The sequence below is a fragment of the Eptatretus burgeri genome, chromosome 4 (assembly GCF_056783735.1).
Source record: "Eptatretus burgeri isolate ZD-2024b chromosome 4, Ebu_testis_v1, whole genome shotgun sequence".
Classification (NCBI taxonomy): Eukaryota; Metazoa; Chordata; class Myxini; order Myxiniformes; family Myxinidae; genus Eptatretus; species Eptatretus burgeri.
The window spans coordinates 89,898,792-89,920,026 of NC_140964.1; the positions used below are offsets into that span (position 1 = coordinate 89,898,792).

General features: G+C 42.8%; 1 protein-coding gene across 3 annotated transcripts in view; it reads right to left on the reverse strand.

The window, feature by feature from the left end:
• ACACA (acetyl-CoA carboxylase alpha) overlaps positions 1-21,235 on the reverse strand; it is a 355,968-nt gene that overhangs the window by 47,156 nt on the left and 287,577 nt on the right. For all 3 annotated transcript variants that reach the window (XM_085879260.1, XM_085879257.1, XM_085879259.1), the window contains 5 exons: positions 19,491-19,634; positions 19,277-19,397; positions 17,807-17,903; positions 5,727-5,823; positions 950-1,085 (listed from right to left, as the gene is read on the reverse strand). In XM_085879260.1, the coding sequence (XP_085735386.1) occupies positions 950-1,085; positions 5,727-5,823; positions 17,807-17,903; positions 19,277-19,397; positions 19,491-19,634 (595 nt within the window). The remainder of the gene's footprint in view (positions 1-949; positions 1,086-5,726; positions 5,824-17,806; positions 17,904-19,276; positions 19,398-19,490; positions 19,635-21,235) is intronic.

The window sequence follows — 21,235 nt, forward strand, 5'->3', positions numbered from 1 at the left end:
ATAGTGCATCGACAGTCCTTCCGAAAAATCCTTTCCAGGTGATTCTTTTGGAACCGCCGTGTCAATACCTGGGTTTGACTCATGAACCAATGTATGGCTTCAAGATCCAGGGTAGGAGGAAAGCTTGTATGAAACAAGAGCAGCATTAATATATCGTTTGCAAATATCACACATAGTGTCGTTTGGTTAATAAAGCTTTTCCGTTGTCGGATAATCAGTAATTAAAGGTAAGGAAACATTGCTTTTGAGCATCAAGCAATCCCACTATCATATCCACTCCAACGAGCCAAAGAAGGAGCACCATACTCCAAGCTCATGCTGCGTTTTACAAAACAGGTGCTGCTAGAGAACGGAAGAATGAGACTAATTGTTGCCACACCTTTTTCATCAGTCACCACCGTATTTGCAGCTAATCTGTGCTGTATGTGTAACAAAGTGATTAAAGGTGAGGTGGATTCTGCAAGTAATCCAAGAGGAGCTCCTTCACTCCATTAAAAATATTTTTTTTTTTTATTGTACATCAAGCTTCTTTTTTGTTTTCTTCTATTGTACACATTTAATCTCTTGAAAATAAAACAACTTTCCTTTGGAACCTTTCTTTTTTTGCAGTGACATAATCCCTTTGAGGCATGTTTAGTGTTAATTGCATTGCTGATTTGTCAGAGGTCCCCTTTCCAACACGTACTAGAAAGTTGTCAGAAGATCGAGGCCGTTGAGTGCAAGGTGGTGTCATAGAAAAGCCAGTTGGCACCAAGACGCAACGATTTGCTTTTTCCAGGAAATCAAAAAAACACAAGGAAATGGTAACATAACCGAATACACAGATCATTACCGAAAGTGCATGCCATGTTGTGTGAGTAGGATGACGTGAAAAATAAAAGGAAAGGCAAGAACACTTTAGCTGGCTCTGCATGGCCAGGACACCAAATCTTTCAAGCTCTTAGCTTACCTTTCATTCCACCCGAGAAGCCTCTCCAGTTGGCAAAAACAAACAGTGGTAATCCTTCTCGATTGAAGTCCCTGATCGCCTGTGCAGTCTTGAAAGCGGAATCTGGGAACCACACCTGGCCAGCCTGCTGGATTATCTGCAGTGAAAGAGAAAAAAAAAGGAAAGTGAAACAGTCTTCTGCACAATGTACGACATCAACTGGATAACAAACATTGCAATGACTGTGAAGTGTCAGTGCAGGCCTTTGGCATTGCTCATAGCACCGTCGGTAAGCAAATTGGCCAAACCACATCGAGAGATTCTGGGAAGCACAACAATCACGAGGTCAATCATTTAAACACAGGGCTCGGCCAGCAGGTCTACCACATTCATTTATCCGACTTTTCGTACAATCCGTATGTTAAAAACCTGTCGAGTCGAGTAGTTCAAAGGGCTTGGTGGATGTGTTACAATTTAACTGCGTATAATTATATAGTACGATACTGCGTCCAGGGTCCAATATTCATACTGTTTATTTAAAACAGCTCAATCTCATGGGGTCATTAACACACTTCCATGGGCCTCTGGGTATTTGTCATCAATGCAGGATTTTCAAAATGAGGTAAACTGCCCCAGAATGCTCGGCACACGTGTGCACAAACCCCAAGAAACATCGGTCATGTTCATAGTGCGTACAAGATAAGCATTATTACCTAAAATGGCTTACAAAGCTTCTATAAGAAGCTGAAAATACTTCGGAAAGGTACCTAACCGAAAATGGCGTGCCACTTTTTCAGCTCACCGACAGGGCTGAGATCATCCAGTTGCTTGCACTACGGACTCCTGACGACGTGGTTAAGAGTTTGCAACGCAAGGGCCAAATAACTGTGGATGGGCATGTTATACTCCAACCCTCGATGATACTGACCGGTGAGTAGGCTTTTGACCTTGCAGGAGTGCCTGCTGTGAATATGGCAGGCTTCGTGGTTTATTTAATGGATCTCTGCAATTGGAAAGACGATGCCGTGCATCTTTACCAATAAAGTAATGGCGACCACCACTTTCACAAGGGACATAATCATGACGTGAAAATACACAAAGCTTGTAACAGGTATATGTACATGAGAGTTCTGATATACCAGGCAGATGTCTCTGAGGTATATGCACCGTATCTGATTTGGATGCTTTTCAACACCGATCGGGAGGTCATATCTGGGGTTTGTGAATGCACAGAGAAAGTTTAAAATCAACTTTTAAAATGATGATATTTACTATTCATAATGATGGGGGTGGTTGGGGGGGAGGAGGATGGAGTGGGTGCTGTTGTAAAGATAGTTTTTTTTTTTGGTACCAGTCACAAAATTTTTTTACTTTTGCATCAATTGGTAAAAGGAGAAGTGTGTGTGTGTGTGTGTGTGTGTGTGTGTGTGTGTGTGTGTGTGTGTATGTGTGTGTGTGTGTGTGTGTGTGTGTGTGTACATGCCCCCGCATACTAGTATCAACAGGAAATGGGAGGACATTCCTCTCATCCACGAATATTTCTCATATTCCTATTTTTGTCCGAGTATCATTTTACATCCAGGATCACAACAATTATGGTTAACCACTTTGAAATTGCCACTCTTTCGTTTAAATGCTGAAAATTATGTGAAAAAGACGATTTCACTTCAATTTTGCCCGAGCAATGGCAAGTTAAAAGAGCCCCATGTGGCATAAGTGACTCGCTGAAAACACGCACACAGCGCATGTGCAAAAGACCTTTTGCATTCATACATCATTTTGAAAGTCCTTAAAACGTTCAAGATTGCAAGTCCTTTTTTCTATACAAAGTCGAGGCTCGTGGAAGGGAAGAGCTAGAAAACTGAACGGATCAGGAAACGAGAAAACAAAAGGAACAGTGGAGAGAGGGGGAGGGGAAGGGGAAGGGACACCAACAACAGGGTTGAAGGACAAAATAGAGGGAGACTTAGTCCATTAAAGGATGCGGGGAGGAAAGAGGGGTAGGGGAGGACACAGAGTGGAGAAGATGGATACAGAAGCAAACACTCAGGAAGGAAAAACTGGAGATCTGGAAGGAGGTGGGGTTCGGGTGGGAGGTAGAAAAAGATCATGGTTTTTTTTGGCTTAACAGGGAGAGGAGATAATCGGATTCCATTGAGATCTGGGATGGTGGTGTAGAGCTGTCTTGAAGATCTAGAAGAAAGAATGATATTGAAGAGAATGTGGAAGTTGATTCCATAGGTGAGAAGAAAGAGGAATGAATGAGTGGAGGTGAGCAGTGATTTGGGATTTTGGGAGTTTCACCAGAAGGGGATTGATGGTGGACTGCGGGGACCCTACAGAAAACTAAGGGGGGCACAAAGCATGGAAAGAGCAGAGGGTGCAAGACCAGAAAGGATGTGGTAGAAGACAGAGAGACCACCGACCTGTTTGCGATGGGAAAGTGATAGGCCCATAGACTCAGCTTCATCACAGAAGATTCCAATAATCTTGAAGACCTTGGTTTCTACGGCATCAAGCTTTGCAAGGTGTGAGGGAGGGGAGTGGAGAGAGCACTATTCCATCAAGCTGCACATGAAAGACTTGTAGGTGGATAGCACTTCAGGTGTGCCAAGGAAGGACTTTGTACACCGGAGGATACCCAGTCGGCGGCTGGCTTTGGAGGCTAACTTTGAAATGTGGTCTGCCCAAGAAAGATCATGGCTGATAGCATGATCCAGGAGGGGAGAGAGAGAGATACAGAGACAGAGACAGAGACAGAGACAGAGAGAGACAGACAGACAGAGAGAGAGAGAGAGAGAGAGAGAGAGACAGAGACAGACATAGAGAGAGAGACAGAGACAGACAGAGACAGAGACAGACAGAGACAGAGACAGACAGAGACAGAGACAGACAGAGACAGAGACAGACAGAGACAGAGACAGAGACAGAGACAGACAGAGAGAGGAGAGAGAGAGAGATATTGAGACTTGTCTGGATTGAAAAACATATTGCTTGTGTTTGACAAGCTTGTTATTTTATTAAGGTCTGAATAGAGGGAAAAGGCTGCTCCCTTTCTACCTCATAGTTGAGCATTGCCACGGTAGAGGGTGGAGTCATCAGCAAATAAACAGAGGATTTTCTCGAGAGTCACAGAGATCGTTGATGAAGATTATGACTCAGATTGGGCTGAGAACACTGCCTTGGGTCACTCCAGCCTTAAGAGGGAGAGGAGATGAAAGGATTCTGTTGAGAGCCACACGCTGAAAACAGAAGTAGACAAAGTCAGTGAGCCATCTGTGGAGTTTCCCTTGGATGCCATAGGCAGAGAGAGAGAAATCAAGCATGACAGGATGCTAGACTGTATTGAAAGCTCGAGATGTATCTGGAGAGAGATGTGGTCTGATGAGCATGAGGAGCATAAATATGCCTGACATTGAGGAATGTATCCATGCCTGGCATTGAGGGCCTCCATCCATTGTTGGGAGTATCCTGGAATGGCCGACATGTCCCAATTCTTTGCAGAAAGAATGCTTTTGCCAGCTTACCAACATTGAGAGCTTAAAATCACTTTTACTTTATTTTAAAACACTCCAAGTGTGACGGTGAAAACTGTGCTGTCTGCGCACACAACCACACAGGGAAGAGCTGCCCTCGCCCCCTCTCAGCGGAAATGATGCAAAACATGGGCGGAGTATAAAATGCATGAGACAAAACATGGGTGGAGCATTAATATGCATGAGGCAAAACGTGAATATGCATTTTACATTCAAACTTGGTTACATCACAAGGAGAGTAAAAGCAGTATGTCCAACGTGTAGTGACCTGGTCTGAATCCAAATTGGTGAATTGAGATGAGGTTGTTGGAGAACAGGATGTATTCCATGATCTTGCTGATGATTGGAAGTAAGCGAGTAGGTCTGTAATTAAGGGGATCGTGCTTTTGTACCTTTTTTTTATGGAATGCAGTGATGTTGGCTGAATTCCAAGCTGATGAAAGATGGCAAATGACAGGGTGACAAGGGCAAAGAAAAGCTTTGCAAAACAGCAAAGCAGGTTCTTGGACACGGTAGCTGATGTCATCTGATCCAGTACAGAATCAGAGTCGAGGGTTCCCAGAAACTTATCCACCGTCTCAGGTGCAAAAGACGCAGAATACAGGAGCAGTTGGGTATGACAGGGAAGGATGGGTACCGAGAGTGAGGGGTTGGGGATACAACATTTGGAAGCAAACAGAATTGAGGCAATCAGCCTTTTCACAAGCGGAGTTGGCTGTGGTGCTATTTGAAGAGAGGGAAGGGATGGAGGGGAAGCATACATGAGAGACATGCTTAATAAGGTGACACCAAATTTTAGGAGGGAGACAAGTTTGAAAGTTAAATCTTGAGCTTGGACAGATGTTGATTTCTGGCTCTCCTGAGAGTGGACAAACACTCACCATAGGATTCAGTGTACCATGGGCAGGGACAAGGGAAGGACAACTGAAGAAGATATGGGATGGATATGTGCAGAAGAGAGAGCAGGTTTTTGTGGAGGAATTTCCAGGGTGAGTTAATATCAGGGGCGGTCGATATGGGAGATCAGTCCTGAAGTGAGATGGCTGCTTGCAGGCCCTACCAATCTGCCAGGGTAAACTGCCAGACTCAACGGTGTTGAGGCAGCTCTTTGAGAATAGCCAAAGAGATGTTGACTCCACAATCATATTATCAGTTGAACCAATTGGAGCAGAGGAAGAGCAGGACACAGAAACATCCATCATTTAAACTTGCGGGATAATGGCCAACACCTCAAAGCACATGCAAATATTACACGCACACACCTTGGCTTCAGAATCGAGGTTTGCAGGATCGGCTGGGATGGTCAACTCAACGGTCCTTGTTTCAACGGCGACGGTCCCAACTGGGATTCCTCCAAGCCTGCAAAACCAGATGCACTCTTTGTCCTCAAGAAAATAAAAACAAACTCATACACAGGACAAGGCGATGTACCCAATCATGTATGTGTGACAAGAGTTCAATTGCCACTCCTCAATTGACATGTTCAATTGCCGCTTGTTCAATTGGTGAGACTTCAAACTTTTAAGTTCACAAATGCACATAATAGACACATGTCCTGACCTGTGGTTGGAAAAGGAAGTCAGATTTTAAACTGGGGATTAAAAAAAAAAAAGAGAGAGACATAAAGAGAGAAAAAAATGCTTTGGTAGAAAGTGTAAAAACAAAGTGTTTAAAATATAAACGAAGATATAGAGATGGGATGACCAAGCAAAAAACAGACAGGATGGAGAAACATCCACCAAACGAGAATGGGACTCAGTACAGCACACAACTCTGCCAGGTGAACAGTTTATGTTTTGGATCCCACTGATAGGATGGATCTGCATCCGGACCTAAACCAAAATCTAATCGGCTTGTTCTCATCACCTACCCAATTCATCCACCAAGTTTTGTCAAAACTCGTCCATAACCTTTTGATATACCATGCTATATTGTTGGCACCATCTCTCAATGGTGAAGAACAACTGAAAAATTCCAGTGTTCAGATCTGGATCTTCACCAAAATCAAATCATTTCGTCCTTGTCACACACCCATCCTGTCCGCCAAGTTTAATCCGAATCCGTCAATAACCTTTTCAGACACCCTGCTAACAAACAGACAGTGAAACAAACAAACAATAAAGATGTCATGCTATCCTCAATACTTGCACAATCCAAAGAAACAATAGTTGCCATGGAAACAGCAAATCTGGTAACGTCAAAAATTTGACCTATCAAGTGTTTTACATGATTCAACGCTGTGCACAATAAATTGGGTTGATAAATTTTCAAATTGCAGCCGAAGAGGTTGTTTACATGTTTTGGATGGCCTTCACCTCGACCTCTGACTTTAACCAAATGTTCGACACATGTACGACACATGCGTACAAATTCAGCTGTGTAAGTTTCAATTTGATATCTTGAAAAATTACTGAGTTATAGTAATATTGAATTCACAAAAAGGCCCATTTGATTATAATGGGGTGAAATTGTTGTCATGGAAACCATTGACGTGTCAAAACGGCTAAATAAATCCTTTTGTTTCTGGTGAACTTGGTCTCTGACCCAATATGGAAACGCTGTTCAAATTTCAAGTTAATAGGATGAAAATTGATGATTTAATGTGACCTCGAGCTATGACCTTTTGACCTCAACAATAGGCTTCAGCGACCCAACATGCAAACCCTGTTCAAATATTAAGTCAATTGGATGAAAATTCATGATTTGTGACATTGACCTTATGACCTCAAAAACAATATGCTTCAAGGTTTTGATTGGTGAACCAATTCAGTGACACAATATGTAATTTCTGTTTAACTGAGGAGTGTACCTACCCTCCGGGTGGGTGGAGATTGCACATTGCTTGGTGAAAAAAAGTATAGTCTGTAAGTTGCAAGAATACTCTGTCAATATTTGTGTGGTGTGCATCGAAAGGGGTCCAACGGGTCGACAGGTAGAAGGTGTCTAAGGGGTTTAAAGGTCTCAAGGGTCTAAGTGGTCCAAAGGGTCAACTGTTCCTTTTGCGTCCTATTTTTGTCTTTTACATCTTGATCCATTCAGTGTACTTTCTCAATAAAGAGGTCTTTTGGCTCCATCATCAAAGACCTCAAACAATCATGCTTTAAAAACTGTGTTCGTATGAAGCCAAGTCCTTTTACAAACCACTTGCTTCTTGGTTTATCAATCTTTGCTGGAAAAGGAAAGTCAGTAATGGATCAGTCACAGCTCAAGGAACATCGCTCATGTTTGAAGATGCTGATTCAAATGCAAATTCCCTTGGATAAAGTTCCTTCCAAGTCTGATTCAAGATGGCGTGCCAAGGTTTTTGACAGAGTTGAGTCTTGAAAAATGAGCAAATACATGACCAGCTACTGGTCACTTCAATCATACAACTCTACCTTTCTGCGCTACAATGGATAAAATCAAGAGGATATTAATTGAGGTGTACTTATCGCCGTGGGAAGCAAGAAGAAGCTGATATTTCGGGCATTAACCCTTCATCAGAGCAAAAGAGCGATGACCACATCGAAGGCATATTTTGAGGTTTGCAGGATCGCTTATTTTTTTTTGCTTATTTATTACTTACGAAATGTAAAGATTTCGTAAGTATATTAATGCCTTCCGTTTCTGTTTGTTAGTTAGTTTGTTTGTTTGTTTGTTAGTTAGTTTGTTTGTTTGTAGGCACTATAACTCAAGAACGGAAGAAGCTCCCAATGTCAAATTACACCACGTGATTCAGGAGGGTGATTGCTAGTGATGATTAGATTTTGGTCAAAATCGGTCAAAGGTCAAGGTCACAGTGAGGTCAAACATAATTCTGTAAATTCACATGGAGAAATGGAGTATTTTTGCTTCGCTCGACGTTACGAGTTCATTTTAACTTCAATTTTAATTTTGTCTTCGGTTTTTGCGATCGCTTAGGACACTTAAAACTCGGTTGTTGAAATTCTGGTAAAAATCGGATGTTTTGGAGACGTTTTAAGATTGTATAAAAAATATTTCACTCGACGTGTCACGGGTCGTCCCATGATGCAGTGCGCTCGAGCAGACGCGTCGTTGAGTTCCGTTAAGGTATAATTGCGTGGAGAAATGGAGATTTTTGCTTCGGTCGACGTTACGATTTTTGATGGTTTGATACAGAATCATCGTAGAAACTTCTGGTTTGCGTTGCTACCTTCTCTCGAGACAGCTTTTATTAGACAAGGTCAGAGGTCAAGTTGACGATTTCATAAGTACCAGTCCATGACTGCTTGTTTGTAGACACGATAACTCGAGAACGGAAGAAGCTACAAATGTCAAATTACACCACGTGATTCAGGAGCATGATGGCTAGTGCTGATTAGATTTTGGTCAAAATCGGTCAAAGGTCAAGGTCACAGTGAGGTCAAATATTCGACTTTTGATGGTTTGGTACAGATAACTCGAGAACGGAAGAAGCTACCAATGTCAAATTACACCACGTGATTCAGGAGGCTGATGGCTAGTGCTGATTAGATTTTGGTCAAAATCGGTCAAAGGTCAAGGTCACAGTGAGGTCAAACATCCAAAACATTCGATTTTTGATGGTTTGGTACAGAATCATCGTAGAAACTTCTGGTTTGCGTCGCTACCTTCTCTAGAGACACCTTTTATTAGACAAGGTCAGAGGTCAAGTTGACGATTTCGTAAGTACCAGTCTGTGACTGCTTGTTTGCTTATTTTCGAAGGCGATGTGAGGGAGATAGTGGAGAGATCGGATGGGGAACCATTTCGATAAACATAAACTAATTAAAGGCAGTCAGCACGGATTTCCTCAGATGAGGTCATGTCAAACAGATGGATTGAACTTAGGGGTCACCACATCTGTGAAATATACCATACAGGTAGTGGACAAAAAAATGGAAACACATGGGTAAATGAGGGACACCAAGCACCAGCTTCCACATGGATGTGGTCCATATGTTAATTAAGTAAATAATAAAGTAAGCCTGGTTGTATAATTACAGCTGCAATGGCTGCAAGAGGAGACGCCCCAATTCCACCATCCACAGAGCACATGTGGTTGCCCAGTGGTTTGATGAGCATGACCCTGATGTTCTCCATATGTCATGGTCTTCCTCAGTCACCAGATATGAACCGAATCAAGCATTTATGGGATATTCTGGAATGACACTTGAGACGGCGTTTTCCACCTCCATCAAACAGGTATGAGTTGATGGACTTTCTCATGGAAGAATGATGCCGCACCCCTCCTGCAGAATTCCAGAAGCTGGTGGGCTCTATGCCATGGTGTATACAGGCCGTACTGGCAACACATAATGGCCCAACACTCTATTAAGCGACTTTACATTAGTGTTTCCATTTTTTTTTGTCGACTACCTGTAACTACTATTGAGGGGATTCAGGGTAGAGCAACGAGATTGATTCTGGGCCTAGCTGGACTCAGCTATGAAGAGTGGCTGAAGGAGACAGGACTTCATACATTATAAAGGAGGCCATTACGAGGGGATATGATGGAGATGTTCAAGATAATGAAAGATTCTTTGTCTTCTTCTCCTCTTCCCTTCATAAGGGGTGAGGTCTGATGGCACCTAGCTTCTGCCCTACCTTGACCACGATACTCCTCCACCTCCCTCGGTCCTCACCCAACTCCCTCCACCTTACAGATATCCCTCCACACACAATCCTCCCATCTCAACCACGGTCTACCTTTTTTCCTCCTACCTTGCTCCCTCAATCTATCCGCTCCTTTTGCCATTCTCTCTCCCCCCATCTGCACCAAGTGTCCAGCCCATCTCAGCTGGCATTTCACCAATCTCCCCGTCAAGCGCATCTGCACACTTATCTCCTCGCTCAGTTCATCCATCCTCCTTCTATCTACCCTCTTCACTCCCACAATCCTCCTGACCCACAAATAATCCTGACAATCCTCCAGAAGGTACAAGATAAAATAAATGCAAAAGATCATTTCAGCAGAATGGACAGTGATAGGTCAAGGGGTCTGAGAGGAAAGAAGAGAGTGAGGAGGGTAGTAAGTAAGGGTCTTTCACTGAGATTGTTAATTAATCACATGGTCTCCTGGAAAGGTAGTGGCAGCAGAAACAGTAGATAGGTTTAACCTGGAGAAGATGGGTACCAAGAAGCATTATAGATAGAGGGGCAGGACTGGTAGGTATGCCTCGTGTTGGCTTAATGGTTAGGGTGGTGGGCTTGGGATCCTAGGATCCTGAGTTCAAATCCCACTGCCTGTTAAATTAATACCAGGTGGGGTTGACTCTGCCTATAATCCTTCTGAGGTCAGTAAAATGAGTGCTCGCTTGCTGGTATCTTGTGTCGGAGTGGCGACCCATCCAGGATTGTGCCCAATAGCTAAGGAGACTGCTTAGGCAGCACCAACGCTCTGCACAGAGTATGGTCCCAATGGATGGATGGATGGACTGGTCAGTATCTTAGGTACGGCTGGGTGGCAAGGGTGGTAGGTTGCTTAGGTATAGCTGGGTGGCAAGGGTGGTAGGTAGCTCAAATATGGATGGTGGCAGGACTAGGAGGTATTTTACGTATGGATGGGTGATTGTGTACATTTCTAATGATTGGGATACCTGTGAGAGGACCTCATCGAAGGCGAGTGTGCTTTCTGTGTTTGTTCACTCCTCACCATTCAAGCATCACCCGAACCCCCCCCCCTTCCCAAAATATAAAAGATAAAAATGTAATGAAAAATAATTAATAACAGGTGCATTTATGTATATAGCAAAAATAACACTCTAACAAGTCTGGAGACGGCGATGGTTCACGAGCGGTATTTGACGATGTAGATTGTTTCAGAAGTCAAGGATGAGACAGTGTGATAATTTTTGACCAAGTTATAAAAATGATCAACATGATGTGGTACGGGTGACAGGTTATTAGCTGCAAAATGTCGAAAACCCGGTTTCGTTCAACAACTTAAAAAATTTGACCTTTGCATAACCTTTAAAGGTCACAAAACAATGTTGTGGACATTAAAATAAGGAAACAGGATATGTGCTATAGCTTATTGGAGTTAGTTCGTCGAAGAAGGTCGAAAACCCGGTTCGATTCCCACAACTTTAAAAATTCGACCTTTGTGAACTTTAAATGTCAAAGGTCAAGGATTATGACCTTTGGTGCAAAACTTCCTCTGGAACATTCCAGGAACAATGTAACGCCATATAGGCTATATGGCATTTCGCACTCATCAGATTATCCATACTTTGATGAAATCAGCGTAAAAACAAACTTGAAGGGGGCGCCACGGGCAAGGTGTGCGAGATAGAGCAAAATGGTTTCAACACTTTAGGTGGGGAATGACCTCAAGATTATGCATAAAAAATATTGTCATCCTAGCTCTCAAGGTTTGGGCGATCGTATGATTTTTATGTCAAAATTCGCAATTTTCTAAGTTTGTGGCCTTGTGACCTTGACCTTGGGACGAAAATGAAAAATCGAGCTCCATGGGGCTATGCAGGTGCCATTGGGCTAACCAAATACCGAAACCCCTGCCAGATTCGACAAACCCTCAAGGAGAAGATGTAACTTGAAATCGGCTCCCCCTAAAAACACAAGTTTTTTGGATGTGGCTCCGCCAATAATGGGCGCAGCACGCCCATTCTTAGGAAAACACAACTCGATCATGATATAAACCTCCCACCCAAATTTTATCAGGATCGGATCAAAACCCACGGAGCTATACTCAGGACAGACAGACAGACAGGCAGACACACACACACACCCATAACGAATACAGTGGTCACTTACTGACTCGTGAACCAACAAGTCTGGAGACGGCGATGGTTCACGAGCAATGTACACAGTTCGCCTTTTTTATTTTTTCACCTTCCAGGGGACGCCACGGGCAAACTGGCGGGAATCGGGAAAAACGTAAATGATCAAAGTTGTAGTACTCGAAGGGCACTACTTGCATACCAACTTTCATTCGAAATAGTTGAAAACCCAAGGAGCTCGATGCCCAAGTTATTGATTTTTTTGACACTTTCGAAGTTCGTGACCTTGTGACCTTGACCTTGAGACGAAAATGAAAAATCGAGCTTCGTGGGGCTATGCAGGTGCCATTGGGCTAACCAAATACCAAAATCCCTGCCAGATTCGACAAACCTCCTCAGAGAAGATGTAACTTCAAACTGGCTACCCCCTAAAAACATGTTTTTTGGGCGTGGCTCCGCCCATAATGGGCGCAGCATGCCCATTCTCCGGAAAACACAACTAGATCATGATACAAACCTTGCACCCTAATTTTATCAAGATTGGATCAAAACCCACAGAGCTATGCTCGGGACAGACAGACAGACAGACAGACAGACAGACACACACCCATAACGAATATAGTGGTCACTTACTGACTCGTGAACCAATGATGTCTATGTGCTTGCACCTGCACATTGTTGGCCTCCCCATTCCTCGTCCTCTGCATTCCTCCCATGAAATTAAGTCAAACTCATATATTGACAATGTGGTGTTCATGTGGCACAGGCATGATGGGCCCAAAATCCCTTTCAAGTGCATCACAAAATTTCATGTATGTATGCACAAGGAAGGGTGGCGTTGGGTGGTGTAGGAAGGGGTTTTGAAAAATTCTGCAGTTTTTGAGTCCAGAAAATGTAGGCAGTCCCTATTTATACAGTGTGTAAATGGTCATGTGTGTGCATGCTTACTGTAGTTTCACCGTTTGTGTGTACGTTGGAGAAAGGTGGTGAGAGGTGATTGATAATTACATGTATGCTGTGTGTTTGGGGATGAGAGAGGGGTTTGAGGATGGCAGGTGGGTGGAAGAGTGGTCAAAGTTCTTCACATTTGCATAAGTAATATGTAGACACCCCCCTTTTTACCTCCATCACCAAAGGTGGATGGAGGTTACGTTTTCACCCCGATCTGTCTGTTTGTTGGCTGCTCTCTGGAGCACCCTTATTCTGGACATTTCCATCTGTCTGTCTGTCCGCGAAACTTTGGTCAAGCCGAGGGGCTAAACCACTCAACCGATTCCAATGAAATTTGGCAGGTAGGACCAATATTTCTGGGAATTGTGTGCTTTCGTATATGGGACCCAGGGCCCTAGCAACGGCATAGCAACGGCCCTTTAAAGTGGTCAGAAGATCGAAAAAAAAAATCCCCCAAAAAATCGAAAAATCGAAGCTTAGAGTTCTGTGTGCAATCTATCTCGCTCCCTTCCCGCCAATTTGCAGCCCGAAAAAAAATATTTGTAGGAGGAGATAGGTTTTGGGCGAGTACATGTCGAACATTTCAGAAACGGTTAATTGCGAATATCTCTAAAAGAAAGAGTCTGATTTTGATGAAATTTGGTGTTCTGGTTGGGTGTTTGACAATGACGAATTGATTAGATTTTGGTGAAGATCCAGATCCTGATCCGGATACTAGAAATTTAAAAAATAATTATTCACCATTGAGAGAAAGGGCTAAAAACGATATATAGTACAAAGAGAGAAAAGATTGTGGACGGATAGGACAAGCAGACAAAAGGTTGTGGACGGATAGGACAAGCAGACAAAAGGTTGTGGACGGATAGCACCAGCAGACAAAAGGGTGTGGGCGGATAGGACAAGCAGACAAAAGGGTGTGGGTGGATAGGACAAGCAGACAAAAGGTTGTCGACGGATAGCACCAGCAGACAAAAGGTTGTGGACGAATTCGGACGTAAATTTGGTGGAGACGTTGTTTAGGTGATAAGAACAAGCCGATTGGATTTTGTTTAAAGTCCAGATGCAGATCCAGCCTATCAGTGGGATACAAAACGTAAACTGTTCAACCTGGTGGAGGTATGCGCTCTCCTGAGTGCTGTTCTAGTTTTCACATCATTTCAAGGTTTGTTCAAAAATCCCATGTACTGTACGTGAAGGACTTGTGATTTTGGCAAGAACTGATATGCACTGCTGGTAGGAGTGTACATAACATATATGTATATGTATATATGTATGTATATATATATATATGTGTATATATATATATATATATATATATATATATATATATATATATATATATATATATATATATATATATATATATATATATATATATATATATATATATATATATATATATATATATATATATATATATATATATATATATATATATCCTGGTGTTGGCGCAGTGGTTAGGGCAGCGGCTTGGGATCCAAAAGGTCCTGAGTTCAAGCCCCGTTGGGCCACTGAATTAATACACCAGGGGGTTGACTCAGCCTGTCATCCTTCCGAGGTCGGCGAAGTACCAGTGTACTGGGCTGGTGTATACCCCGGTTAAAATAGGTGTACCATATCCCTGTGTCGTAAGAGGTTGTAAGACCATATTCCTGTGTCCTGTTGCGTCAGGAAGGGCATCCGGCGTAAAACATGTGCCAAATCACTATGCGGATCATACGGATGATCCACTGTGGCGACCCCGAACAGTAGCAGCCGAAAGAAGAAGAAGACGTACATATATATATATATATATATATATATATATATATATATATATATATATAAATATATATACATATATATGTATATATATAAATATATATATATGTATATATATACATATATATCTATACATATATACATATACAAGCCGGAAGGTGACATGGGTGGTCGCTATATAATTGCATACCAGTCATACAGTTTTTGATGGATCGGGCTGAAAATTTTTGATGAAGAGGTTGATTATAGTGTGCATAAAAGCACGGAAGCTGATTTTTGATTTTCGAAAAAAAAAATTTGGGGGGATTTTTTCAAAAATTTCAAAGTCCCTTTGCTTGGCAACAGTGGCGTCCATAGCAACGGTGCTCAAAACCATACAACTAGATCCTGGCATGAACCTACCAGTCAAGTTTCATCAAAATCGGTTGACTCCTCTGGCCTCCAGAGCTGTCCATTACATACAAACAAACAGACAAGCCGGTAGGCGACGAGGGATTCGCTAGGATCGAAGCGCTGGATACGATGCTTTTCATTCTAACTGATCCACCGACAAAGATTCATTGCCAAGATGTATTGGTTCACATACAATTGTTCCTCTGCCTGGCAAGATTTTTCCTATTGCGTATTTTGCAAACTGGCACTCCTCATAAAAAATGATGGTAAATAGACACCCTATTTTTGAAGGACTACATTTTGAAAAAGAATCGGTTTGCTGGTTTGTGCTGTGGAGTCTCGCGTTGCGCACGCGCGCGCGCGCACACACACACACACACACACACACACACACACACACACACACACACACGGAAAACCCGATAAACTTCTCTGAATGCTCTTGTTTGACCACACCTCCTGAGCCACACAATATTTTTCATAAGCCGCGCCCACTTTCCATAAGCCACGCCCACTTTCCTACGCCACTCCCACTTTCCGACACCACTCCCACTTTTCATCAACCACATCCACTTTCCCAAAGCTACGCCCACTTTCCTAAGCCCCTCATAAAAAAATGATGGTAAATAGACACCCGATTTTTGAAGGACTACCATTTGAAAAATAAAACCTCAATCAAAAATCGGCTCAAGTAAAATTTTCTAAATATCTCGAAGTGTTTAATTCCGAAGTCTCGTTTCTCTACATTCAAAACTGAAGGACAAGTATTGAAAATACTGAACGCGGTTTTTCGGCTGCTGCACAGCAACGGTGGTTGCTTGGCAACGAAATTCAAACGCGCACCTTCCCAGACCATATGGCACCTGTTGGCAAAGTTTCATCGAAATCGGTTTGCTGGTTCGTGCTGTCAAGCCTCGCATTGCGCGCGCGCGCGCACACACACACACACACACACACACACACACACACACACACACACACACACACACACACACACACACACACACACACACACACACACACACACACACACACACACACACACACACACACACACACACACACAACCCGACAATAAGGGATATCTAGCATATATAGCGAATCCAACAGACATACAGACAGACGGAAAACATGAGAATAATGGTGGTCTAGCGACCACCCAATATATATGAGCCTCGTATGGCTCAGTGGTTAAGGCGGTGGCTTGGGATCCTTGGGGTCCTGACTTCGAGCCCCGCTGGCCACTGAGTTAGCATCAGGGGGGGTCACTCAGCCTGTCATCCTTCCAAAGGTTGGCGAAATGAGCACCAGTATACTGGTAATTATCCCTGTAGGGTCGAAGGCGGCTAAAGGGTTGGCGTCAGGAAGGGCATCCGGCGATAAAAAAAAAACATTGCCACAAGAAAGGGTACCATGATTGGAGCCTGCAAAAAGCTGACCCCAGCTCAGGGATAAATGCTTTCAAATAGTGATGATGGATATATATATATATATATATATATATATATATATATATATATATATATATATATATATATATATATATATATATATATATATATATATATATATATATATATATATACAGGGTGTCCCAAAAAAATGTACTCACATTTTGGCTCCTCATAACTCATTGAATTTTTCATTAATTTTCAGATCAAATTGACCCTAATAATGGCAGAAGTATGACTCGGTATTGAAGAAAGAAAATTTATCATAAAGTGCTACTGGAAGCACGAAAACATCATGGAAGTGCAAAGACAATTCAGAAGACATTTTCACAAAGATCCACCAATGCGACGCACCATTGCTCGCATCCGAGATCAGTTTGAAACAGATGGAACTGTGCATGACGTCCATATGGAGCGTTCAGGAAGACCACGGTCATCAACCACCCCCGCAAAGGAAAATCAATTGCTGGAAACCCTCCACCGATCCCCACGGAAATCTGTACGAGAAATGGCTTGTGAGACAGGAATCCCCAAATCAAGCGCCCATGGCATTTTGAAGTGAATTAATTGGAAAAGTTACATTCCAATATTAATCCATTGGTCCGCGTTATCGGCTGTGTTTGGAACGTGATGGTCGTCAGTTTGAACATTTGTAAACATGCATTTATCCATTTATACATTTAACCATTAATCTTGTTTCTAAGTCAATAAACAACACATGTATTATCATTTAAAGAGTGAGTACATTTTTTTGGGACACCCTGTATTTGTGTATATATATATATATATATATATATATATATATATATATATATATATATATATATATATTACAAGGATATCAGAAAACAATTAACAAATAAATGCAGTATATTGGATTTGAACTTGGCAAGCCAGAAACACGAGCCAAGTGCTCAGATCGAAATTCCAAACCAGCCATCCCTCGTTTGAATTCCATTATTCAAACTTGTTTTTTGGACAAAGAAAATACATTTTAAAATCATAGTGAGCTTGCACTCTGGAGCACATTAAACTTATGTGATAGCCCCCGAACAGCGAAGCTGATGATGGAAAGAAAATGCTTACTTTGCTCGGCCCACAACCACTGTCTGAGCCCATGGACGCATGATTTCCATGAAAGAACCCTTGTCGAAGAAACCGCTTTGCCATTGTCCATTGTCAGCTGTGGTACACAAATCTAGTTTACTCAGAGGTTCGGAAAGCACAGAGACAATATGGAATAATCATGCAAATTTATCACCAATTTAGCTTTCCAAAACTGAGAATCAGAAGATCTGATGTGCACTGCAGGTTTCAAAAAAAAACCAAATCAAACCTGCATTATGGGCTCAAAGGTGGGGAGGAAATCACGTTTTCCAGATAAGTGTGGCTTTGGAACACTATAATTAACATGAATATCATTACCTTATGTTCCTTACCAAGTTCAAAGAAGGTACGAGTGTAGTTGGGAAGACACATTGTTCAGACAACATGGAATCACCATCGGCACAACCAACGAATAAACTTTGACCTGAACCTTGTTGGTAGACAATTTTTTTATTGGTTGGTGGTGACTGTGGTGAGGCTGCATGCTGCATGCGTAGTCTGAGCAGCATTTACCCAGGTTTAGGCATCCAATTCAGAGGCATTACATACCAATACCTTTTTACACTACAAAAAGGCAACATCGTGAAGATGTGGAAACATTGCCTCAGCTTTTAATACTTCATTCCATTAACATGTCACCAAAAAGACAACTATGGACAGATAGAAGGACAGAAGGAAGGCGGGGGGGGGGGGGTAGAAGAAGGAGCAGGAAAGGAAGGTGAAGGAGGGGTAAGAAATGGGGAAGGAAAGAATGAAGGGAGGAAGGGAGGGAGGAAAGGAGGCAGGAAAAGAGGCAGGAAGGAAGGGAGGTAGGAAGGAAGGGAGGCTGGAATGGAGGAAGGAATGGAGGATGTAAGAAATGGGAAAGGAAGGAGGAAGGAAGGAAGGGAGAATGAAGGGAGTAAGGAAGGTAGCAAGGGAGGAAGGGATAGGGGAGAAAGGGGAAAGAAAGGGGAAAGAAAGGGGAAAGAAAGGGGAAAGAAAGGGGAAAGAAAGGGGAGGAGAAAGGGGGAGTAAGATGAGGAAGGCGGGAGGGGAACAGAGGGGAAGGGTGTTGGAGAGAGTGAGGGAGACAGCGAAAGAGGGACAGAGAGAGGGAAAGAGAGGGGGACAGAGATGGGAAGAGAGAGAGAGGGAGGGAGAGAGGTAGAGAAAGGAAGAGATGAGGACAGAGACGAGAGAGGGGAAGAGATAGGGAGGGAGAGGGGGAGGGAGAGGGGGAGGGAGAGGGGGAGGGAGAGGGGGAGGGAGAGGAGGGAGGGAGAGGGACAACGGAGAAGGACAGAGAAGGAGGGAGAGGGGGAGAGTGTGGAAAGAGAGGGGGAGAGGGATGGAGAGAGAGGGATATTTTGTCCATCGTAACACAACTACAATTGGTAGCTAGAAGAGAGTGAATGCAAAACAGTGTGTTCTCGACCACTTTCCCTCGCATACCCTAACAACACACACCTGGATGTGGTCGGCCAGCAAGCATCCACCGTGGATCGTACGGAGCCTTGGTGGGCATAAATGCAATTTCACGGTCAACGGGGTCAGAGGACAGGACGATCGGCAAGGGTGCATTTACCGTCTGTGCAGACACACACAAGATTGAGAGGTTTGTCTCAAGGTGGAAGCAAAAAGGTTTATGACATTTCGTTAGGAAGCAATGGATTTGAGTTACCTTTGGGATATATGAGAGCCATTGAAGGATGATGCAGACCCCATGGAAGTCATCTTGTGCAGTTGCATGGGACACACCATTGTTGTGCATTATTTGAATGCCTCCCAACTGGTTGTTGGATGTGTACACCTCCCGGCCCAAAACCTGCAAACACAATAGTGAAGAAAAGCATTGAGTTTCCCAGTGAAAGCCCCTAATCACCCCAAACAAATATATTTCATCACTTTTTAATTGAGTTAATCACACCTTGTGAGGAAGTTTTGCAAGAACCTTTGGCTTGGTTTCGGCACTCTAATTAATCATCAATAAAGCCAAAGGCAGTGCTGTTCCTTAGCCAAAAAAGCGAAATTGTTGCCTCAAAGGCATCAAAGGCTATTGCAGTTTTAGCTTCAGACATTTAAAATATCACGTGAACATCACATTCTCATTGCATTACTTCTCGAGGTAGATAAGTGACATGCACAAACAAGTATTGACATTTTTTTTTGTTAATATCAGTACATATCATGTAAAGTGTTCTGTCACAGTAAAACTGGGAATTAAAAATACAATAGTCATGAGGTTAACCTCGCCCACCGAGCCCCTCCATAATGCCCCCTCCACAATTAAACCTCATTCACCAATGGCGTGACCTTTTTTTTTTTTAAACAAGTCAAATGCTGCAAAGGACAATCAACCATGAGCAAGACTGAACGCAAATTGCTTGTTCGCCGACACCATCGGCCAGCCAGCAGGAGACACCATCGCCCGACATGTTGGAGCACAAAAATTGGTGCCATGCAATGAGGCAGCTCAAAACACGATCAAGGCAAGACCCAACAGACCAAGACTTTGGGATCATTCTGACCTCATCCTTGCATCAAACACCTCTGTGAAGCCACCAAACAAACTGGGGTGAAAAGAAATATGATCTGCAATTTGAGAGTTTGAGCTTCGGTGAAGTCTCAGCTCTGTTAGAACTTGCAATTTTCTTCGGTGTTTCTTTTTGATAGCAGCATGTCCGGCACAGAGGAAGAGATACACGTACAATATATGAGTACACATACTATATATACAAAATAACAGTGTGTGTGTGTGTGTGCGTGCGTGCGTGCGTGCGTGCGTGCGTGTAAAAGCCAGTCAAACATGGGTTGAAAATATTTTATTCAAAATATTCAGAGACTGGAAGATATGATGTTTAAATTTGTAGCAGGAAAGAAGTGTTCTTTTAAACCACTAGATGTACAAATGTGACCCTATTTTCTTTATCTTCTGGGACGTTTCATATTGACAATACAGCGTCGTGAGCGTGCCAAAGTCTGAAGGCTTCGCCGAGAACATCAGATGTGCTTTTATCTTCTTCATTTATTCGACATCCTACGGACATAAATGAACACTCGTTTTACTCTGCGCATGTTGCGCATCAGCTGCAGTGAATTTCACCTCCCTGTGCCTTGCATTTATTGTTATTGAAGAAAACGCTTCTGTAAACCACCCATGAGGCACGGTTGCAAGTCACCGTCTACAATTCCAATTAAAAGAGACATAATTGTTCTTCTTTGAAAAATGTTTTTCAAGTTATTTTTTGTCCAGAAAAATAGACCACAGTGAACACACAGTATGGTAAAAGATTGGCCTTGAAAACCCTTCTCAAATCATCCTTATGAAGGACAGAAAAATACATGGGCACATATTGCGTTTTTATTTGTATATATAGATTTGTGGAGTTCTTGAGATATTGTCACATGCACACAGTGACCAGTCAT